This window comes from Grampus griseus (genome assembly GCF_964374135.1).
Source record: "Grampus griseus genome assembly, chromosome: 16".
Lineage (NCBI taxonomy): Eukaryota > Metazoa > Chordata > Mammalia > Artiodactyla > Delphinidae > Grampus > Grampus griseus.
In genome coordinates this window covers 52,521,671-52,546,202 of record NC_139010.1, presented here as the reverse complement: position 1 = coordinate 52,546,202, position 24,532 = coordinate 52,521,671, and the positions used below count along the sequence as shown (strand labels likewise).

Sequence of the window (24,532 nt, the reverse complement as noted above, 5' to 3'; positions counted from 1 at the left end):
ACTATTAAAGAATAGCCTCAAGAAAAGCATATTGGTTACTTATGTTAAAGTTACCTGCCATGTTATTTGTTGAACCGCTGCTTATTAAATTTTTAAAATTCTCTTAATATTTCATAAAAGCCCATAATTATGTCTTAGTCAAACTACTGTGTCATAGGTTTTTTACTCCATTATTTTTTCCACTAATTAAAGTTTGTTTCCTTTTCTTTATAAGAAGGAAAAATATTCAGGTAGAACCTTTTAAAAATAGGTCACTTAGTGTGTCCTAAAATGCCTGAGTCTTAGTGAAATTGCAATTAAAACTGAAAATTTAAGATTTATTGCCTAAGAACCATCACCTGCCTTTTCCTTTCTTGGAGAACTAGGCATATACAACAGGGATTTTCATAGACATGCCGAATTGTAAATCTTAAATACATTGCTTCTGTCTCATAAGTCTGCCCTGACTTTTTGTTGTTGTTGTATTGTGGTTTATAAGAAGAAATATATATTTGGTCTTTGTCCCTGGTCCTGGCCCATAGCTCCTAAAACCCTTGGAATTTCCTAAGTGATGAGAGCCAAAGGTTGCTTTTTGTTATTTTAATGAAGTGACTTTGGGGAAGTCCCTTGATAATCTGAGGTTGGGGGCTGGTTGCCAGGGGAGCCAGCCCTGTGATTAAGGGTTGGAACTTTCAGTCCAGGGGCTGGAGATTGACTTCAGTCACCAGTGATCAGTGATTTACCCAATCCTGACGAGGTTTGGAGAACTTACAGGTTGGTGAACACATGGAGATTTGGGGAGGGTGGCCTGCCTAGAGGGCATGGAAGCTCCATACCCTTCCCACATACCTTGCCTTATGCATCTCTTTCGTCTGGCTGTTCCTGAATCATATCCTTTTATAATAAATCCAGTAATTTAGTAAGTAAAACATTTCTCTGAGTCCTGTAAGCTGATCTAGGAAATTAATCGAACCCGAGGAGGAGGTCTTGGGAACCTCTGATCTACAGCCAGTTGGTCAGAAGCCCAGGTGACAACCTGGACTTGCAATTGGTGTTTGAAGTTGGGGGCAGTCTTGTAGATCTGATGATACCAGTATTGAGTTGAATTTTAGGCCACCCAGCTGGTGTCGGAGAATTGCTTGGTGGTGTGGTAACAACACATGGGAATTGTCAGAATCAGAGGTGTTAATCTTTTTATATTTTCACTAATTATTTAACATATCTGGTGTAGAGTTCTCTGAATTTACATATGTATGATATTATATTTTTTGTTACTTAGAACTTATATTCCTTTTTTCTAAGTAGCAATGGTAGTTTTTTCTTATTCTGTAGAATTCATATTTCCTATCTAAGTTTCAAACATATTTTTTTAAACATATTTTTAAAAGGCCACTTAAAATAACAGCTTTCAAATTGTTAATTATGTTTCTTACCCTTAGGTTTGCACAGTTTTTCCTGTGCCCCTTGTTTGATGAGAGTTGCAAAGACAGAGAGGTAAATGCAGTTGATTCAGAACATGAGAAGAATGTGATGAACGATGCTTGGAGACTCTTTCAGTTGGAAAAAGCTACAGGGAATCCCAAACACCCCTTCAGCAAATTTGGAACAGGTTTGTCAGCTGCGGCTCTAATGCATCCATCCTCCTTGATCTCATTTAAACCATGGCCCCTTTGCCCAGTATTGTATTTTACAGTTCAGGATAGAAGATTGCAGAACTCCTTGTTCCCACCTACCCTGTTGTTCATAAACTCAGAGTCTGGAGCTGATAAATGGTTGTTATATCACTGTTACTACTTGGTATTTCTTAAACCATGCCCCTACACATATGTTATCTGTCAGGTCCCTATGTAGGCACCTATATGTGATTCGTGACCTAAGAAGAGGTTAAAACTTAGGTATGTGAGCTTCATGGAGAAGGTGATAGTTTATTGAGAAGGGGAGTGACCAAATATGAAGCAAGTTTGTTGGATAACAAGGTGATAGAATTGAATTTAGATTTTAGAAATAGTAAGAATGAAGTGGTAATAATCCCTTTAACAGATGAGTAACATTTTGGCTAGTAGTTCAAAAAGAAGGATGTCAACAGGAGTTGGGCCCTTGGCATTGGATATTTTTTTAAATTGAGGTGTAGTTGATGTACAATATTATGTAATTTTCAGGTGTACAACAGAGTGATTCTGGCATTGGACTTTGTACGTAATACGTGGAATGATATTCTCAAAATTGTAGTAACAGTGACCTAAGCAGTTATTTAGCCCTCTAGAGGTTACTCTGGCCATCCCATACAAATAGGGGTCTGACTGTTTAAGGAACAGAGCAGTTAGAGCTGTGAATAGATATTTTTTAAAAATACTTATTTGGCTGCGTCAGGTCTTAGTTGTAGCACATGGGATCTTTTAGTTGTGGCATGTGGGATCTTTGGTTGCGGCATGCAGGATCTTTTAGTTGCAGCATGCAAACTCTTAGTTGCGGCATGTGGGATCTAGTTCACTGACCGGGGATTGAACCCGGGCCCCCTGCATTGGGAGCTTGGAGTCTTAGCCACTGGACCACCAGGGAAGTCCCTGTGAGTAGATATTAACCAGCATTTCAAAGGGAGGAGATAATAGATCTCTTTATTCTGAGTAAATAGAATGCTCACTTCAAGGCTTGTTGAACCCCCCTGCTCCCATTACCTCCACCTCTACTATCTACAGGTAGATAGATGCATAGTGTCTGCTCCGGGCATGACTATAGAAGACACACAAGGTCCCTGCTCTCAAAGTGCTACAACATCCTGGTAGGAGATTAGAGGTGGGGAGTAACAGGGAGTAGAATAAAATAAATATAGAGATTCTTGATTTTACAATTGTACCCTTTATCTTTATTCAGTTTTTCATTAAAAAGTACATTTAATTTAAATATTTAAATGATACAAAAGTATTTTTTTTTAAAAAACAAAAAGTTGCCCTTTTCTTCATCTACTCTTGCCATTACCACTTCACAAGATGTAATCATTGTTAAAGGTTGCTGTGGGGGCTTCCCTGGTGGCGCAGTGGTTGAGAGTCCACCTGCTGATGCAGGGGACGCAGGTTCGTGTCCCGGTCCGGGAAGATCCCACATGCCGTGGATCGGCTAGGCCCGTGAGCCATGGCCGCTGAGCCTGCGCGTCCGGAGCCTGTGCTCTGCAACGGGAGAGACCACAACAGTAAGAGGCCCACGTACCGCAAAAAAAAAAAAAAAAAAAAAAAAAGCTTGCTGTGATTTTAAAATACTGCTTTGGGGATTATGAAATAGCATAAAAATAATAGATTGTTTAGTGTACTTAAAATTTATGCTTATTACATAAGTTAATTTGGGGAACTTTTAAAAAAAGACTATAAAGACAGCTTTCTTTCAGTTTGGATACCATTCTAATGTATCTAGCAGCAGCCAGGGAATTAGCATAGCTTTATAGAAGTAGGAGTTTTTAAAAATTGTAATTAGAAGCAGTGATACTGTATTCTTTAGACTTATAATATTTGGCACCCTGTGACAGCATCACTGCTAAGGTGGATACTGTGGTCTCTAAAATGTCTATGTAATGATTAATTATCTGGAAAGTGGCTTTCGTAGAGGACATCAGCATACGTGGTATATCAAGAGGGACTGAGTTTTAAAAACCAAATTTCAAATTACTACATCCAAATGAGTGTTGTCCTTTAAATGGTCCCTTTGGCAGATTAGATACCTCCACCAACAGTGCTGCTATTGTGCAGAACGTGTTAGAGCTCCTCTTTGGGAGTTGCCTTCTTTTAAATAGTCTCACTGGTGATAAATCACAATCAGCATAATCAGGAAGCAGCCACAGATCTTCCAGAAATAAATCCAGTGAATAAGGTGAGCAGTATTACCTCTGGTCACAAACAAGAAACAATCTTAAAATGTCCTAGAAGAAGGTTTCGGGAGTGATGGGCAAAGAAAAACATTGAATGAGGTCAGTTACGTAGAGGTGGAGTTTAAGAGCATATTTCTTTTTTAACCGCTGACAAGGCTAGGCAGTTAGCAAAATATGAGGTAATATAAACAGCTAAGAGGTGAGTTAGCCAGACTCAGTACAAAAGTACAGAAAATGTGATATAAGTAATGCAAATACCAAGTTACCTACTGAGTGTAGAAATATAAACTAACATTGAACTTTTTGGAGTAGAGGTTCTGTCGATTGTTAAGGTCACAGACAAGTTTGAAAGTATGATGAAAGCTGTATACCCTTACCTTAGAAATTACACACGTATAAAATTTTGCAAAAGTTATTCTTGCAGAAGAATCCTTGTCAGAAATTCATACTTAATTTAATTCTATTATTTTTTAGTAACTTCAGATGTTTCTGTGGGCCATTTTGTCCATCAAGGGATTATGATTTATTATTTTAACATTAATATTTAAAATATTATTTTAATAATATTATTATTATTTACTATCAGGAAAAGCTGGGTATTTTTAAATGAACAAAAACCAAGCATTGTGTTCTGTATTTTTAAGAAAACCTTACAATAAAATGTTAGTCCTTGACAGTACTTTATATAACCCACAGTAAGAAGCATATTTTACTCAGAGCACATGTATGCGTGTTTGTGTAAGCAACTGAAACAAAAGTTTTACCAAACAATATCTTTCTTATATTTTCAGATGTAGTCTGGTACCCTCTGTTATATTCTGTTTCTTTTAAAAAAAATTCTGGTCTGCCAATACATTAAATTTATTTCAGCACAATCGAGTGGGTCCCAACCTACAGTTTAAGTAATTCAGAGTGATAGGCAGTCATTTCATAGGCAGTGATAGACCCAGGAAAAGCATTTGATAAAACTCCTTCATGAACAAAACAACAAAAAAGCACTCATTCATGAAAAAAACAACAAAAAACTCTCGAGTTGATAACAACCTATGCCAGACATCATGATTAATTCTGACGTTTCAAAGGGATTTCTGTTGAAAGGCAAAAACAAAACAAGAATACCCTCTAATCAATTTTTTGTTCAGTTGTGCCGTAGGTACTAGTCATTACAGGAAGTTAAGGGAAAAAAACGTGATAAGTAAGAGGTTGAAAGGAAGCAAAAGGAAATTTTCCTTATTTCCATATGATTGCATAAAAAATTCAAGAACTCTTCAGATCAGTCATTAAAAATAAGATTATTCACCAACGTTGCCAAAAGAAGAGAAACACTAACATTGCATTCTTGTATCAATAGTAATCAATTAGAAAAATGCTACAGGAAAAATTATTTCATTTACAATATAAAAATATCTACAAGGTATTTAGAAACAACTCTAGCAGAAGAGCAAGAAATATATAATGGATATAAAAGAATGCCTGAGTAGGGCTTCCCTGGTGGTGCAGTGGTTAAGAATCTGCCTGCCAATGCAGGGGACACAGGTTCGAGCCCTCGTCCAGGAGCATCCCACATGCCATGGAGCAACTAAGCCCATGTGCCCCAACTACTGAGCCTGCATTCTAGAGCCTGCGAGCCACAGCTACTGAGCCCACGCACGTGCCACAACAACTGAAGCCTGCGCGCCTAGAGCCTGTGCTCCACAACAAGAGAAGCCACTGCAATGAGAAGCCCACGCACCACAACAAAGAGTAGCCCCCGCTCGCCACAACTAGAGAAAAGCCCACACACAGCAACAAAGACCCAATGCAGCCAAAAATAAATAAATAATATAAATTAAAAAAAAAAAAGCTTGAGTAAACAGGAAGATAAACCATGTCCGTGAATGGGTAAACTCAACATTACACAGTTATTTCACCCCTAATTTATCTAAATTCAGTGTAGTGCCATTTGAAAGCCCTAGAAGTTTTTATTTTATAATCTTATAATCTGATTATAAAATTAATAAGAAAGAGTAAAGGGCCAAGAAGAGCTAAGATAATTTTGAAGAACAACAAGGAAGGCACTACTTCTACCAGATATCAAAATTTTAGTTGTTACAGTAGTGGAACTGGTGCAAGGATACCTGAAGATAACAGTAGAATAGATTATAGACCCTAGAAGCATATCCACAAGTGTATGGAAACTTGACATAAGACAGAGGTACATTACAAATGAGTAGGTAAAGGATGGACCTTTCAATAACTGGTGTAGTGGCAGTTATCTATGTAGAAATAAATAAAATTAGATCTCATCTCACACCATGCACAAAAATAAATTCCAGGTTGACTGGACCTAATTATAGAAAGAAAACTTTATACAACTTTTAGAAGAAAATATACGAGAATTTTTAAAAATCTTAAGATAGGAAAAGCGTTCTCAAGCACACATAGCACAAACCATATTTTTAGAGGTAAAGATAAGCCATAGATTTAAAGATAAAGTTGACTTCATTAAAACTTAACATTTCTGTTCAATAGAAACACAAAAACAAAAGACAAGCACATACCCAGTGAAGATATTTGCAAAGCATATAGCAGATATGAACTTCTATAAGTAAATAAGTAAAAGATAAAACAGCTCACTAGAGAAATAGGCAAAGGCTGTTTTGAGTCATTTACTTTGTTTGAAAGTCATTTTTGTAGATATTATGTGCTAAATCTGTCTCCACACACATGTCTTCATTGACCCCATGTGTGATCCTCCTAGCCTCAGACTTCAGCCAGGAATCCCACCTCCCACTAGCATATTCCTATGTGATGTAAAGTTTTGTCCTCTGAAGGTGGGCTGTGCGGAGGTTGCATCTTTGCTGTATCACTGAATGGCTGAGAGAGACTCTGGGCCAGTTTCTTAGCTTCTGTAAGCCTCAGTTTCCTCCCATGTCAGGTTGGTGTGAGGATTAAAAGAGGTTGTGCATGTGAAGTGGTTAGCCAAAAGTCTGGCCATAGAGGTGCTCAGTAAATGATAGTAGCCTCCGTAATAACAATATAATAGAGGATCAGTAGCTGTGAAAGACAGCAAAACTTTGAAAAGGTCTTTGCCATGAAGTCATGAGGGGCAGCCAGGGCTGCTTGAAGAGTCAGTGGGTTTGATGAACTGACTGTTGGGCAGTGTTATTAGAGAAGTGTTGTTCTCCTGTTCTGTTTTTAGGCTGAACCAGTGGCTGGTGACCACATTCCCTTTGCCCCTTCATTTATCACTCACATATGCCTTTAGTTTTAGGTCCATAGTTCCTGATAAATTATATGTCTTTTCTCTGCCCTGTTGCCTTTAAAATTTTTTTTTCTCTGCATCTCCATGGAATAAAAGCAGAAGCACTTGAATTTTTAAAAGTAGTTTGGAACAGGAAAGGGAAAGCTTAGTTCTGGTTATTCATTAGTGATCTGTTTCTCTAATCATAACCCCACAGACACTGTGGGAGCAACTGGGTTTAGTCAGCTGAGAAGGAAATAAAAAAAGGAAGTCAGGATGTGGGTGAGGGAAACAAAACAGGCACTCCTTGATAGAATGAAAGGCAAAGTGGGAGAGTGCCTGGAAATAGAGGGTGGAGCTGTATTTAGATATGGGTGATGTTTTTCTTTGTTAATTGTCATGTGACGGCTATGTTTTGTAGCACGTACCACAGGATCATAAGAATCTGAATAGGGTGTTATAAGTGCGCTCAGATTATCTCTCTTTCTCTTTCAGTTGACAAGTAATTTTTTAAAGGTCCTCTACATGTAAAGTGCATTAGAAAATGCAAAAGTATAATCAATGTCTTTGCACTGAAGATGTTTCTGGTTTAGTTGGAGAGGCGAGTCAAACCCAGGATTTCACTGGAGTATAATCTCAGATTTGATTTTCCAGGATCATAATCTCTTCTGTCTTTTTTCCTCCTTGCTGATTTTTACTGAGTGCTGTACTAAGCACTTTGCCTGGATTATTTAACTCAGTTCTCACAATATCCCCACTAGGTACGTGCTCTTATTATTTCTGTCTTATAGATGAGTGAACTAAGACTTCAGAGAAGGTAATTAAATTGCTTAGGGTCATTCAGCTTTTTGAATGCTGGAGCCAGGTCTGGTGCTTTTAACTACTGTTCTACCTGCTTTAGGTTTGCCTAGAATTAAGTACTCCAGGATCTCAGAGGAGATGCAAATTGAATTTTCTTGAAGGTTGGGTAGGATTTTCTTAAGTAGAGGAAGAGCCACTCAAGAAGGAAAGGAACAGTATTTATTGTATGAGTATTAAGTGCCACACACTGGGTAGGTGTTTTACCTAATATGATTTCACTTAACTTTAACCATGATACTGAAATTTTCATCATCCCATTTGACAGATGCCAAAACTAATACTGACAGAATAATTAGACCAAAGTTTCATAGCCTTGTGGGGAATACAGGGAGGAGGGAGAGAGGGAGGGTGGTAGCAGAAGTGTCTGTGTAGGTTATGGAATTCAATATCAAATCAGTCTGAACTCTTAAGCCTATGTTCTTTGTGATAATGTTAGGTTGACCCCCCAAACCATGACAAGAAGCAAAGACCAAGGAGTGAGCCCTTGGCTGTTATTCGCCATAATAAAGGATGCTTTTGTAGGAAGGAGTAGGAAAATGGATTAGGACCAAAAAAAATATTGTGAAATATGAACCAGAAGGTAGTTGAACATCTCTTGACCCTGGGATGATGATAATGACACAAAAAATTAGACCCCAATAAAAGTTAGTCATTTACTTTTTTCTCCCTTTCCTCCCTCCATGCCTTCCTCTTCTTAACTGAAGAATTTAAAATGTACAGAAGTAGACAAAATACTATAACGAACCCTGTGTATACATCACTTTGCCCCTGGCCAGTCCTGTCTGATCTGCATTCCCAGTCATGCCCTCGTATTATTTTGAAAAGATCCCAGACATCATATCATTTCACTCACATATATTTCAATATATGTCTCTAAAGATAATGACTTTTAAAAAACATGGTAAAAGTACCATTATCATTAATATCATCAACTATGCAGGTAGTGTTCAAATTTCTAGTTGTCTCGTAAAAGTCATAATTTTTAAAGGTTTATTTGAATAAAGATCCACATAAGTGTCAGATGTTAGTGATTAATGTGTCTTTTAAATTTTTAATCTACAGGTTCATTCTTCATCTCTCTCCTCTGCTCCCTCCCTTTGACCCCCTGGAATTTATTTATTGAAGAATCAGGATATGTATTGTGTAGAACTTTTCACAGCCTAGCTTTTGCTGATTGCATTCCCAACAGTGTAGTTTAACACATTCCTGTCTTCTGTATTTCCACAAATTGGCAGTTGGGTATAGAGGCTTGATCAGATTCATGTTTGTCTTTTTGGGGGGAGGGCTTCATAGGTGATGTGTTCTTTCATCAGGGGCATATGATGTCTAGTTTTCTGTTTATGATGTTGCAACCATCCTCGATGCGTCATCTCTCTAATTCTACTGTTTTTTCTCCTATTGATTTGCTTGAATGCTACTATAAAAAGAAAATCTCTTTTTCTACGTTTGCCTACCCAGTGGTACAATTATTATAGGAAAGGCAAGACAAATGTTTGATTCATTCCCTTTATTTACCAGTTTTCAAAATATTGAGTTGGTTCCCTAGCATCCTTGAATGATGACTAATTTGTTTTTTTTAGTATCATGATAAACTCATAGATATAAAAATATTTGATACATTTCAGCCCACTTAGTCATTTATTATTCTCCAAAATTTCCCCTGGCTTTTGTTAGTATCTTTTTTTGTTTGTTTCTTGCTAGGAAATGTGTCTATGGAAAATTAGAAATTTACTGAAAACAAGTGTACAGGTGCTTTATTATGGCATTTAAGAGGCTTTCACTTCAAGTCCCCTTTTCTTTTGTAACTCCCATCTTGTCCTTACATGTACTTACCCAGCTGCAGGAGAATTGTCCTTTTTAATTTTTTAGGAAAATTTATGTATCTCCAAAGGTTTTGGTCTCTTCCAGGATTTTTAGAAGATTGCTATAGCAAGAAGAAAGAGCTTAAAAAGAAAAAAGAGGTTATAATAACTGTAGATATATTAACCTAACCTTCAGAATCTCGGGTTTTCAGAGAACAGTTAAGAGTTTCATGGTTATAACTATCAAATGACTTTTGCCTGAGAACCTTATGAGGCATACAGTTGGAGCCAGCTTTGATTTCTAAAACTTCAAACTCAGTCCTTCCCGCAGAGTATAGGAAATATTTGGCTGGCTTTAGAATTTTCCAGGAAAATACATTCTATTTACTTGAAAATTAGCACTCATATATATTAGTACTGAGTTTATAAGCTTTTTTAAAAATAGAATTTATAGTTCTTATAATGAAAATATAAAATAAAATTTACTGAGCTTACAATTTACAAAACTGTCTTCATATCCGTTATCACTTTCCGTAAACTTCACAGCAACCCAAGTTCCTATTAAGTAATTATTGTCTGACAGATGCTATGCTGAGCCTTAAAACAGATTATTCATTTAATCCTCATGGCAATCCTGTGAGGTTGGTTCTCTTATTATTCTTATTTACCAATAAGGAAACTGGGGCTTAGAGAAGTTAAGAAACTTGTCTCGACAGCTAGTAAATGAAGGGGTCAGGGATTGACCCTTGCTTGTAACAGTTGGGCATGTACCCATATTACCCCCATTTCACAGATAAAATAAATGACCCCTTGGAGATATTTGTAGACTTTTCCAAGGTTGCTTAATTAGTCGATGATGGAGTCAGGATGGGAAACCCTGAATCTCCCAACTGCCAAGCCAGTGCTCTCTCCTGGCAGGCCCAGAGCGAAGGTCCCAGTGGGTCAGCAACCCTGACATCCTCAAGCCTCTGCTGGAGCTCACTCTTACAGTGAGAGAGCCAGAAAGGTAGGATTCAAGATTTTTGTAGCAGCATTTTAATTTGATATAAATGACCCACCTGAATTAGGGTTAAATTAGGACAGTATATGTCTAGAGACTGAACTGGTATTTGTTATTCCAGCCATATTCACATTGTTCTCCACATATGGACTCTTAGGTAGAGGAAAGTCATCTGGACTATTTACTGAGCTTTCTTCCCTACTTTTGTGGAACGGTTTCTGTGCTGTACTCAGAAGCCAGGAATTCCTCCTACAATTCAAATCGTAACAGAAGTAGATACTGTTTATTGCCTATTTTCTGCTGTAAATCAAGTATTATGTTAAATTCTGTAACATTTTTACAGATTTATCTGTCATAAAAGAGATCAGTATAAAAGCATTTGCCAGATCATTCTTTACACACTACTTAAAGAAACAGAACATGACTAATACAGTTGGAGCATCTGTTGTACACTTTGAGCGTACAGTTTGAGCATCTGTTGTACACTTCTCCAATTGCATTTTTCTCCCTGCTCCCGGGAGATAACCACTATCTTAAGTTTGGTGATTGTCACTTCCGTGCTTTTTTTTTATAAAACATTGCTAAGTCATGCATTTATTTCTAAGCAATATGTTGTATAGTTTTTTTAGTTTTATAAAAATGGTATTTTATTATTATTTATCTACCACTTGTGTTTTTTCATTCAGTGGTATATTTGTAAGGATTATCCATATTAGAGAGTGTGCCTCTGATAAGTTTTTTTAATATATTAATTAATTAATTAATTTATTTATTAATTTATGGCTGCATTGGGTCTTGGTTGCTGCATGCAGGCTTTCTTTAGTTGCATCGAGCGGAGGCTACTCTTCGTTGTGGTGTGTGGGCTTCTCATTGTGGTGTTTTCTCTTGTTGCGGAGCACAGGCTCCAGGCACGTGGGCTTCAGTAGTTGTGGCACGCGGGCTCAGTAGTTGTGGCACGCAGACTCTAGAGTGCAGGCTCAGTAGTCTTGGCGCACGGGCTTAGTTGCTCCGTGGCATGTGGGATCTTCCTTGACCAGGGCTCAAACCCATGTCCCCTGCATTGGCAGGCGGATTCTTAACCGCTGCGCCACCAGGGAAGCCCCCTCTGATAAGTTTTTTATTTTTTGCTGCTCTCTGAAAAATTTATTGAATGCATGTACTATTCTTTATCCATTTTTCTGTTGACAAAACATTGCAGCTATAAGCATTCTTATACATGTTTCCTTGTACACAGTTCTCTAGGGTTCTAGGAGTGGAATTCTGGGAGTGGCATTACTATATATTAGGGTATGTACATCTTTTAGATTAAACAGATATTGCCAAGTTGTTTCCTATAGTGGTTGATCCAGTTTGCACTCCCTCATGCAGCGTCTGAGTTCTCATTACACCATCACCACAACACTTGGTGTCATCAGATTTTCTATTCTGTTTATTGGTTGTTAAATATTAGCCTTATGCTTTTGTACATCTTTTTTCTTTTTTAATTTGGTGTTATATAAGTCTACCAATGTCAGGACAGCAGATTGAGCTTAAGAGAAGTAGGGTGACTTGTTCAAGGTCATGCAGCCAGAAGACATTTGACCCTGGATTTGATGATAGCTCTGCCAACACCAAAGCCAGTGCTTGTTCCTCTGCACCTCCCTACCTGGGGTTGATGGCACTGATAGTAACAGAGTCTACTCAGTAATTTAAGGACTAATTATGGAATTCTGTGCTTTATGTCCTGCTTTTCCTTCTATTTCCTCAACTAACTTTCTTGAGAATTTCCACTATAGCTAGCCTTCTTGTTTTTAAAAAACTTAAAAAAAATGTTATAGAAGGGCTAATAAACTTAATAACAAGCCTGACTCTTTGGCCCATTTTTACCAAATATTCATGTTTTTTCTGTCATTGTATTAAGAGCTGACTGTCCTGACCCCAAGAGAGTAATACTGGAGAACTTTTTCCTCTTTCTGATTCAGGAGCATCTAAGGATACAAGACTGCCATTCTGGGCTGTGTTCCCAAACAGACCACAGTTTCCTTGTGTCATCATGTATTAGAAAGCCTAAAAGCATCTAGGTAGCAAATAAATGAATATGAGGATTCACAGAATGGTATCTGTTTGTGGCTAAAAGCCACTTTTCAGAACAAAAGTGATTGGGCCTCTGTTTAGAAGTTTGGCCAGAGATACAGAATCACTAGATTTTTGTACCTTAGGTAGGTCAGGTTGCTGTTGACAGAGTGGCTCCTTTGGCTCGTTTTTCTTTTAACTTTTTGTTGAAATATAATAACTGAAAAGTGTGTGTGGCTCTGATAAATTGTTGTTGTTTTTACTTTGCTGCTATTTGAAGAATCAGCTGAGTGAATATAATGCTATTATTTATGTACAACTCACTGAATTTTCAAAACCTCAGTACACCATGGACCCAGCACCCAGTCAAGAAACAGATCACCAGCACCTCTTTCTGCCCCTTTGTAGTCACTATCCACCCACCAAAGGATAACCTCTGTTCTGACTTTTCATGACTCAGATCTTAGTTTAGCCTGTTTTTATGCTTTATATAAATGAAATGATGCAGTGTGTACTCTTCTGTGTCTGTCTGGCTTTTCTTGTTCAGCCTTAAAGTTGTGAAATTCCTCCCTGCTGTTGCATATGAACAGTGAATTCTTTGTTTTTTTGTGCGGTATACTATTCTGTTGTGGTCCTCTGGATCTTTTTACTCTAGCATTGTCAGTATTTTGCCAGTGATGCATGTCTTAGTGTATTGGGGGTGTGTTCTTGCTTTATCTCTGTGTTTTTAAATGAACCTAAAGATAAAGGGTAAGGATTAGAATGGTAAGATATTCAGGTACATTAAAATCAAAGCAGAATGAGCTAAAACTAGTCAAACTGAAAGAATTTGAAGTTCTAGATGGAGGCCATGATCTTGGTTTTTGTATACTTTGATTTGAGATTTTTTTTTTTTAACCAGAATACTGACCAGATTGTGAATAGGCATATCACACTTAGACTGAAAATCTGATTTCTATCTAACACTATCACATTTATAGTCTGTTGAAATAAAACATAATTTCTCCAAACTCGGGTGTCCCAGTGTGTGGATCTTCATGCACATGTTGTAGGACTCTGAGCTTGGCAGTGTAAATGAGTAAGGAAGCTCTAAGGACTAGTCTCTCTGCAACTGAGGCTTTTTATAACCTTCATTTAGTAGAAAAGGGAGGTACCATCAATACTCAAGCTTTACCTTAATATGAGAGAACTTCAAACCATTACCCAGCAAAAAGCTTTTTTTGTTTCTTTTTCTTTTTCTTTCTGAGGAGTTAGGCCCCTCGATACTTTTTAGATCACCTGGATTCCTCAGGTAGACCGAGGGGGTATTTTAGGACCCCTAGCAGAGCAGATCTGGAGTTGAACTGGATCTTTAGTGAAACTGAGAGGACTGATAAAGAACCTGGAGACTTGATTAGCAGGCTATGCTAGTGAATATGAGTACATTTGGTTGCTTTCTGACTAGAGAAAGGTTAATGAGTACTTGCTGGGCTCTTTCTTGCACACTCCACTAGATCTGTTGATTGAAGCATTCTGGGGCATGAATCTTGGCTCAGAATCTTTAGCTCTACGTGGCTAAAGACTGGGTCTGAGAACGCCATCTGGTGGCTCTCTCTAGATACCCAGTTTAGTGAAGGGGACTCTCGCAATGCCAGTTCATCAGCCATTACAATAACCCAAGGGGAGAAAACACATCAAGAATATGTTCTGCCATAGTTTCATCTATGCAGGTGAAAAAGAGTAGCCCATTTAATAGTATAAGCAGGAACAGTAATAAAAGTTATTATACTAGATCTTAGGGTATTTCTAGTCAAGATGCCATTTTTAGAGAGATACCAATCATTGAAATTCCACCTCCCAGCCTTTAAATGGCAAGATCTTTATTAGAAATGTACTACTTAGAGAGTTTGACTGTTTGCTTTTGACATGCATATTTTATCCTAATTGAATTAGTTATTAAATTTCATAAGATCTCATAGTGGTACACTATGTACATTGCTTGAGACTTACAAAAATAGCATTGCATCCTATTTTTACCAGTGTAGATCAAATTAATGAGAATTCACGTCACAAATTTAATGCTTCAGCCAAGAATAGTACATTTCTTTCCACAAGTAACTTGGCAAGTTCCAAAAAGATCCCTCAGTGACTATGTTCAATTAATTGTGGAGCACCTAGGGAACTGGAAGTTAAAGTAAGTGTGAATGGAGGCCATGTGGATCTCATTTTGTCTTATAAGTGCTCATAATACCTACTATCTCTTAGGAATTTTAAGAAGTATAATTTTTATAAGGCACTTTAAGCTCTTGAGGGAAAACTCTCTATAGATTAAAATGTTACTAGTTTGTACTATACTGTCCTGTTTATCCAGGTTATGGTCAAACATATTTGACTAATCATTATATGTGTTTGTTTGGACTCTGTTTTTTAAGTTTACCTTACAGCAATGTCAGTAATAATTGCAAGGCTTTAAAATTTGCATATTTTGCTTTTTCTTAGAAATGTTTTTCCTTCCTTTCAGGTAACAAATATACTCTAGAGACTAGACCAAACCAAGAAGGCATTGATGTAAGACAAGAGCTACTGAAATTCCATTCTACTTATTATTCATCCAACTTAATGGCTATTTGTGTTTTAGGTCGAGGTAAGAATCCTTAAAATTTTTTCATGGTGTTGGATAATCTTAGTTTTCCACTTTGGCTTTTTCAAAGTATTGGAAGAAGGATATAAGACACTTCCTTTTATCTGTTCAGAGGCTTTTGAAAATGATCTTGTTGGAGAATATGTGGAGAGGAATTTTGTTTTTAACTCACTGTGTTCTAAAAAGAAGCTTAGTTGATTTTAAATGGAGACCTGAAGAAAATATAAATTAATAGCAAGGGGAGGAAGTATAAAGGACAAGATTGAGAGATTTGACCTTATAAAATTCAAAAAAACAAAAAAATTAAAAGATGATTATAAACTAGGAAGACTATTAGAAAGCAACAAAGTTTGATATTGTTTCCCCTATTAAATTACCATAATTTTGGTTTGGGCTTTGTTTTAACTAATACCCATTATGAGGAGAGGTGCTCTTTTGTATTTGTGGTGTATACAATTTATGCAATTCCTCCACACTTTCTGGAGGACAGTGCATCACCCTAAAAAGTACATTTTTACTTCTAGAAGTGCAATCTAAGGAAATAATCAGAGTTGTTCCAGGTGATGTACGAGGATGTTTCTGTATAGTATTTATTAGTGAAAAGTTAGATGTAAGCTAAATGTTCATTAACAGAAGATTGGTTAAATAGTGATGTTATAGGTATATAATAGAGCATCTTATAGAAAATAGCATCCCTTCTCCCACTTCCTCTCCTCTCACCTGCTTTATTTTTCTTTAAAACATTTATCACCACCTGAAATATTAAATATTCTTTATTGTTGTCTGCTGTACCAGAATGTAAGTTACTTGAGAATAGAAACTGTTTTGTTCACTGCTTTGTCTGGTTTAGTGCTTGACACATCATAAGTACTCGGTAAGTAAATATTGAATGAATAAATAGTTTCATGACAGTGTTTTCATAACTTGGGAAAATATTCTTATTGTATTAAGTAGAAAACAAAAGCACTCTGTAAAAGCACTGTGTGCTATCTGATCCCATTTGGGGATTTCTAAAAAATTCTAATAGACATAAATGGGAGACATAAGACAAAGTAGAAAAACATACCAGAAATTTAATAATGTGGTATAGTAGTTAAGAACTCATGCTCTAGAGTCTGAGAGCTTGGGTTTGAATTCCTAATACACCATCTACTCAGTATATAGTGGCTATGAGCTAACAAATTTACTTCAGTTCTCTGCACTTCAGTTTTTGCATTTGTAAAATGGAGGTGGTACCTCATACCTTTTATGAGGTTTAATAGAGATAATGCAGAAAAAGTGCATAGTGCCTGGCAACACAGGAAATGCTCTATAAATGGTAGCTGCTTTCAGCATTCCATAATCATGAGCTTATGGGCGACTTTTGGTTTTGTTTTTTTGCTTTTGTTTTTCAAAGTATTCTGCTATTGACAAATGTTACTTTTTTTTTTTTTTTTTTTTTTTTTTTTTTGCGGTACGCGGGCCTCTCACTGTTGTGGCCTCTCCCGTTGCGGAGCACAGGCTCCGGACACACAGGCTCAGCGGCCACGGCTCACGGGCCCAGCCGCTCCGCGGCATGTGGGATCTTCCCGGACTGGGGCACGAACCCGTGTCCCCTGCATCGGCAGGCGTGCTCTCAACTACTGCGCCACCAGGGAAGCCCGACAAATGTTACTTTTGTGGGTAGAAAATAAACAACTATATATATTTTAACTTGCTAATAGGAGCAAGGATATAAAATGGGTCCAAGGAGTAAGGCTAATAAAAAGTGTATGTTATAATCCTGTGTGCTTTCTAAAGGTAGGTAGATCTATAGAGTGTTAAAAAATACCACTTGGTATTCAGAGCCTAGTCCTGGGAGTAGGTTTCTAAGCTGTGTTTTTGTCCATGTCATCTTGAGATCAAACACATGATTTCAATAAGCACTTATTAGGCAAGTAATAATGACAACAGATGACACATACGTAAGCCCTGCCCTCAGTGTTCTTGGTTTAGTGGAAATGACAGAACAAGCATCTGAAAGAGACAAAGAGTTTCTTTGTTCCAGTTCCCTCTCCCAGTGTGACTGACCTCCTGTGCTCAGCTCAGTGGATTTGATGACATGTCTGGGAGAAGTGTCCTTACAGTACAGTGGTGTGTGGAGGAAACAGGATCTCTTAAAGGATTAATAGATAATCCTCTCCTTCTTCTAGGAGGAGGGGAGAGGAAGAGTAACCATGTGGAAGGATCTCTGTCACAAAGGGACAAAAAAGTTTTTCTGTCTTCTCCCACGGGGTCCTCCCTCTAGTTGTGGCAGCACCAATTACCTGGACACTTGACAAATAGGTAACTGTCAAGTAGAGACCTTAGGATTGCCAAGTCCTGGTAATGTAAAGATGAATGGGACTCAGTTCCCTGATCTCTGGTAGCTCATAGTGAAGACAGATGGTGCATTATTGTACAGCTCCCTTACCTTTAAAAAGCTACATGGTGAATTTGTGCTTCTAAAAGGAAAGGCCTACCCTAGTAGAACCTTGCTCTAAAGGGCCTTGCTGTCATCAGCACTTCAGGTTGACAAAGCATTGTTGACTGCCCATCTTGTTTCCAGTTACGTGTCCCATCTGTGTGTCTCTTTATGTCTTTATGTCAGTTGTCTCTGACATCTCTTGCTCCAAATATACCTGGTTCATTCCCGAGTTCACTTGTATAACAAGCAGCCATGGGTTGGCCTTTTATTTGGCTCCGGACATTTTAGGGTCCTTCATACATTTCAAAAAAATTAAAGTAAAAATACATATGTTTTATAAATAAAGTGCACATGCCCACATTCATAGGCCTAAAAGAGAACTTCATATTATCTATAGGCAATTCTCATATAGTGATTAAGTGCTTTTTAGAGAGTTCATGGAAAAGTTCAAAATGGGTCCTAGAATATCAAGGGAAATTTCTTATTCGATTCAAATGCTTCCTGACAGTAACAAGTAATGAATGTTTATACCATTTATAAATAACCTATTTTTGAGGAGGCAGAATCAAGGTGAGTGGTTATCTTGTTTATAAAAAGATAACCTTTTCCACTTTTTTCTTTTTAGAATAATAGTAATATGTGTGCACAGAAAAAAATTTATCCCATACAGAAAGATATAAAATGGAAAGCATGTTCTTCTTTATCCCACCTTATGACCACTATGCCCTCTCCTCAAAGATAGTCACTTTATATCATTTTTTGTTATACTTCCAAAAGTAGAATTTTGTTAATATACTTGGATTTATGTGTCTGTTAAAAAATTAAATGAGATTATACTACATGGCACTGAAGTCTGTGGTTTTCACTTAATAGAGCTTTGAGATATTTTCATATCAGCACATACAGACTTCTCCCTCATTAATGGCTACATAATATTCCAGTGTACAGACTTTTCGTAACATGCACACATTGATAGATGTTTAGGTCATTTCCGGTTTTTATTGTTGTTATAAATGGTGTTGCAGTGAACATCTCATACTTTTGCAAATACAACTGTCCATTAAAAATATAGAGAGATGATAACATAGAAGAACTTCACATAAGTGACTATATAATCTTATCAACAATTACAAATCTTTGCATGAGTTTGATACAGTATGGTACAGAATCATGTAGTGTTAGACCTTGAAGAGACTTGTGATCATCCTACCCTGTTTTCGTGTTTTATGGAACCTGGAGTGGTTAAACATTTTGTCCAAATAGTCTCTTGCCATAATTGGTTGGTGAAGTTGGGGTTAGAATTGAACACCTAGGATTCTTCTCACCATTTTATACTATTCCCCCACAAAATCAATTACTTAAAAACTCTAATATTGGGCTTCCCTGGTGGTGCAGTGGTTGAGAGTCTGCCTGCCGATGCAGGGGACACAGGTTCGTGCCCCAGTCCAGGAGGATCCCACATGCCGCAGAGCGGCTGGGCCTGTGAGCCATGGCCGCTGAGCCTGTGTGTCCGGAGCCTGTGCTCCACAGCGGGAGAGGCCACAACAGTGAGAGGCCCGCGTACCGCAAAAAACAAACAAACCAAAAAAACCTCTAATATTTGACTTTTAGCGATGGGTTTAGACTGTGTCTATTTATAAAGTTAATGTTATAATCTGTCAGCTAGTGGTTTCGTATGTGCCTTTTGGGAATTGTAGATAAAATAGTTTCCAAATGCCACTCATTATTCTATTATTGTTTCCAATATTTGTTTGAAATATATTGCAAGATAATATTTGTAAAACAGTTTTTTAAACTATAAGGTGGCAGATATGCGTGAGGTATAATCAATATCAATACTGCAGAGCTTCAGAAGTTATATAGGCACTGGTGGGATTTTACTGAATGCTTCAACTTTATCAGATGGAGTTTTTTAAAAATTTCTAGGTTTTCCTTTTAATAGTCCTGAGATTTTTCAGGTGATCGTAAGGTGTTTTCTCCCCCCCCCAGCTTTATTGAGATATAATTAAAATATAACATTGTATAAATTTAAGGTATACAGGGACTTCCCTGGTGGTGCAGTGGTTAAGAATCCACCTGCCAATGCAGGGGACACGGGTTCGATCCCCGCTCTGGGAAGATCCCACATGCCGCGGAGCAGCTAAGCCCATGTGCCACAACTACTGAGCCTGCAAGCCACAACTACTGAGCCCTTGTGCCACAACTGCTGAAGCCTGAACACCTAGAGCCCATGCTCCTCAACAAAGAGAAGCCACCGCAATGAGAAGCCCAGGCACTGCAATGAAGAGTAGCCCCCGCTTGCTTCAAGTAGAGAAAGCCCATGTGCAGTAATGAAGACCCAACGCAGCCAAAAATAAATAAATTTATTAAAAAAAATACTTAAGGTGTACAACATAGTGATTTTATATATGTGTATATAATCCTAAGATTTTTAAATACTACCCATCATGTGTTATGATTAGTTTAAGTTCTGTTTCCATTGTCTGTTTTCTTGTAGAATCTTTAGATGACTTGACTGATTTGGTGGTGAAGTTATTTTCTGAAGTGGAGAACAAAAATGTCCCATTGCCAGAATTTCCTGAACATCCTTTCCAAGAAGAACATCTTAAAGTAAGTGCATGTATTTCTAGTATTTTTTTCTTTTTTAAATTTATGGACATAATATATGCCTGGTTTACCAAAGAGTACATGAACATTTTTGGAGGTTCTATTATTTATATAGTTTTTAATATTTGGTTTATATTAAAATCAAATCAAATCAATTTCACATTTATTAGGGACGTGTATCACCAAAAAGATAACAATATGTTCTGATCCTTGCATGTTAAAAGTAGTTTTGGTAGCTATAACCTTGGCAGACTGTAGAAGCTGTTATCCAGTGCCAGAAGGCAAATATCCAAAAGTATTGAGCTGCATGGTCAAGGGGACCAAACATGGACTGCATACCAACTGTAATGAAATCCCACTAAGAAAGAGCCCAGGTCATTTATTTCTGTGTGGTCAGTATGATTTTCTCTGGCAGTAGATTCTCTCCTGAATTTGGGATTTTTCCATGAAAATCGGTATTTTTTTTTCTTTTTTTGAAAATCACTATTCTTCATAGTTTGTAAGTATTTTATTCAACAGGAGTTGTGCAGAGCTAACCTTTTGCGATTTGTTTGTTTTATTCTTTCCCCAGCAACTTTACAAAATAGTACCCATTAAGGACATTAGGAATCTTTATGTGACATTTCCCATACCTGACCTTCAGAAATACTACAAATCAAATCCGGGTCATTATCTTGGTCATCTCATTGGACATGAAGGTCCTGGGAGTCTGTTATCAGAACTTAAATCAAAGGGTGAGTCTCTTGGACACCAGCTTCTGAGGGTAGTACCCCACCTCCACCATATTTTTTTACTCTGACTCTCATTTCTCCTAAATATTTTCCTGTGAAGGAACATTTTCAGATGATACCGTTTAGGGTTGATGAGAGTGGGGTGTTGGTTGTTAGTACGCTTTTGTTTTTTGCTTTGGGGTTTTTGTTTTTCCATAATTTGTTTTATCCTTCAGTATTGAGCTGTGAAGTTTACATATTTCAAAAGGTGTTGTAGTGCATCTTTTAAATAAGATAGAGGTTAAAAAAAGTAAAAGCTCACATTAGGTATTCTTTACCATCTCTGTGAAACGTGCTGAAATATCTATTTGCCTGCTCTTATCCATCAAACCAAAGGGTGTATTAGGATCACTCAGTAGATTTCCAAGGTTCCTCTCCATTCAGACTCTTTTTATATAACACTTAAGCACAGTCATCTACTCTTGATTTGGGAAATGATTTGAGGCGTCCCAAGGAAAGCTCCCAAACTAAAAAAATCACTTAAATCTTTTGCAGTGTCTGAACTGCTTTTCAGTGCTTTTCTGAACTGACTTTTTTTCCAGTCTTTTCTGCAAGAGGGCCATTCTGTATGTTCCATTGGGAGCATACAGAATGAATTTTTTTTTTTAATTCCTTGTCTTAAAAGAAGACACACATGCGATCATGTTGATTTCCTTTGAATGTTACAGGTTGGGTAAATACTCTTGTTGGTGGGCAGAAGGAAGGAGCCCGAGGTTTTATGTTTTTTATCATTAATGTGGACTTGACTGAGGAAGGATTATGTAAGTATTGACCTTTTTGTTTTTGAATGAAAATTGATTTCTTATGATTTACTTTTATTAACTTATGCTGTGGATCTGTTTTTTGCTGTAAAGCTATAAACACTTTAATTCATACCATTTTATCCATTGTATTTTTCATGTGTAACTTCATTTCATGGATGATTTTCCCTCCTTAACGACTGATCATTATGTTGCACTTGTAAAATGTGTACTTGACTTTTTATTTGCTCATTTACTACCCCAAAGCCCCTTCAGTCACATATACCAAATCCTGGAGGGCCATGTGTATGGGACCCTAAAACCAGCCTCAGGGAGGTGAGAACTCACTCCATCTCTAAGAGGGACCATCTTCTACTTACCTGACTTTACCTTAGGAGTGAGCTCATTGCTTTGAAGGATTCGAGGACTGAATGGTTTTTAAGTGTGCCCCTTTTTTCCAGTACATGTTGAAGATATAATTTTGCACATGTTTCAATACATTCAGAAGTTACGTGCAGAAGGACCTCAAGAATGGGTTTTCCAAGAGTGCAAGGTACTTTTGTTTCACCAAAATTTTTCTTAAGGAAATTTTTCAAGAAACAAATATATGTGAATTAATTTAAATATAAGGAAAAGGAAAGAAATCAGACTGCTTTTCTATCCCTCAGAAGAAAGTCAGCAGTTTCTTGAACTTTTATCTATCAGGGCTTACTCTATTCTCTGCCGGCCTGAAGTTGCATGAGCTGTGTCATTTTCAGATCTCGTGATAAAAATTTGTAGCATACTCTCAAAGAAACAGTGAATTGTTATATATATGATTGTGTTCTTAAAAGTGATTTTATTGTCGTATGTATGGAAAAGCCTGGCCTTTTTTTTTTTTGCATAAAACAGAAGGTATTTGTCTTTTAAATGTTTAAAGCCTTCTTTTAAGAGTTTTTTAAAATATCTACTATATAATTAAGGACTATCAAGACTCTGAAATGTATTTTAGGATAAGAGATAACCTCTTTACATAGATAAAAGTTTAAAGGTATAATCTCTGCTTGTGAAACTTATGACAATAAGTTCTAATCAGGCTGCAGTTCTCTGAAAGGGTCAGCAAAATCGTCATGTATGCAACTGTTGGATCTCACAAGCTTCCTCCACAGTTTTCCTAATTCTTTGACTAATAGTTTCAACAGAATCATATTCTGTGTTTGTTATTTTCATTCATGTTCTGTACATTCCTAAATCAAGCATAGCTATTTTTTCAGGAAGTGTGATAGTTAAATATGGAGTAGAAAGTCTATAGTGCAAACCAATCCCCCCCCAAAAAAAAGTATTTCTAAATAATAGGTGACTTATGTCTAATTGATTTAATTTTTCGTTTAGGACTTGAATGCTGTTGCTTTTAGGTTTAAAGATAAAGAGAGGCCACGGGGTTATACCTCTAAGATTGCAGGAATATTGCATGTAAGTTTATTGTTATTTTACTCTGTACATTGGCATGTAGAGTATTTCAGTGATCTTGTATAAATAATATTACTTTCATTACTACACAAATGATAAAAATTGAAGGTATAGTCTAAAACTTTAGACTTCGTAGCAACCAGGTAAAATTTGATGTGAAGACATTCTTTAAATCTTAATTTTCATCATCCTAAAAATCATCATCTGTAATATTTTCATTTCATAGACATTTTACTTGTTGGCTTTAAATATTTTTCAATTCTACAATGTGTCAGGTGCTACTTACGTGAAAGCTATAAATCATCCACTTTTCTCCATTTCCATTGCTACCACCCTCATATGAGCTACCAGCATTTCTTGCCTGGACTACCATCATAGTCTCTTACCTGGGTTCCCTGTTTGCCTTCTTCTGCCCCACCATAGTTTATTTTTCCAGCCTCAGTGATCTTTGGAAGACCCAAATCAGATTGTTCCACTCCTCTGTGTCAAGTAAGTTTCCCATCAGAGTTGGAACAGATCTAAGTTTTTACCTTGACCTACATGGCAGTCTGGTCCCAGCCTCTCTCTGACTGAATTCCACACCACTTCCATTCCACTCCAGCTATACTGGCTATGTGCCTAATCTTCAAGCATTGAGTTTACTCCTCCCTCTCAGGGCCCTGACATTTGCTGTTTTCTCTGCCTGGAACACTTCTGGTTTTTCCATGACTAGGTTCTTCTTATCATTTGGGTCTCCACTCAGATGTTTCTCCCTCAGAGAGACCTTCCCTGACCTCCCAATCATGACCCTGCCCCTTTTAAAATTTTCTTCATAGCACCTATCACTATAATGACAGTATTTGTTTGTTTGTTGTCTGCCTCCCTCCCAATTAGAATATAAGCTCCTTAGAGAGCAGGGACATCATCTGTCTTATCTACCATTGTATCCACAGCAGCACCTAGAACAGTGCCTGGCACAGAGTAGGTGTTCATTACATACTTGTTGAATGAATGAATCAATCTATCAGTAAGTTGCTCGTACTAAAAAGCATCTTCTACATTATTTTTCTTTACTAACTGATAATATAAGCCATTTTTCCTACACAACAACTCTCTAAATGCTTGTCTGATTTCATTCATAGAAATTTGAGTAGAAATTCTGTTTATTA

General features: G+C 37.2%; 1 protein-coding gene across 2 annotated transcripts in view; it reads left to right on the top strand.

Annotated features, from left to right (window-relative positions):
• The window catches only part of IDE (insulin degrading enzyme), a 112,137-nt gene that overhangs the window by 39,988 nt on the left and 47,617 nt on the right, over positions 1-24,532 (top strand). For both annotated transcript variants that reach the window (XM_082673153.1, XM_082673152.1), the window contains exons 4-10: positions 1,419-1,588; positions 15,274-15,396; positions 20,316-20,428; positions 20,997-21,159; positions 21,864-21,956; positions 22,397-22,488; positions 23,307-23,387. In XM_082673153.1, the coding sequence (XP_082529279.1) occupies positions 1,419-1,588; positions 15,274-15,396; positions 20,316-20,428; positions 20,997-21,159; positions 21,864-21,956; positions 22,397-22,488; positions 23,307-23,387 (835 nt within the window). The remainder of the gene's footprint in view (positions 1-1,418; positions 1,589-15,273; positions 15,397-20,315; positions 20,429-20,996; positions 21,160-21,863; positions 21,957-22,396; positions 22,489-23,306; positions 23,388-24,532) is intronic.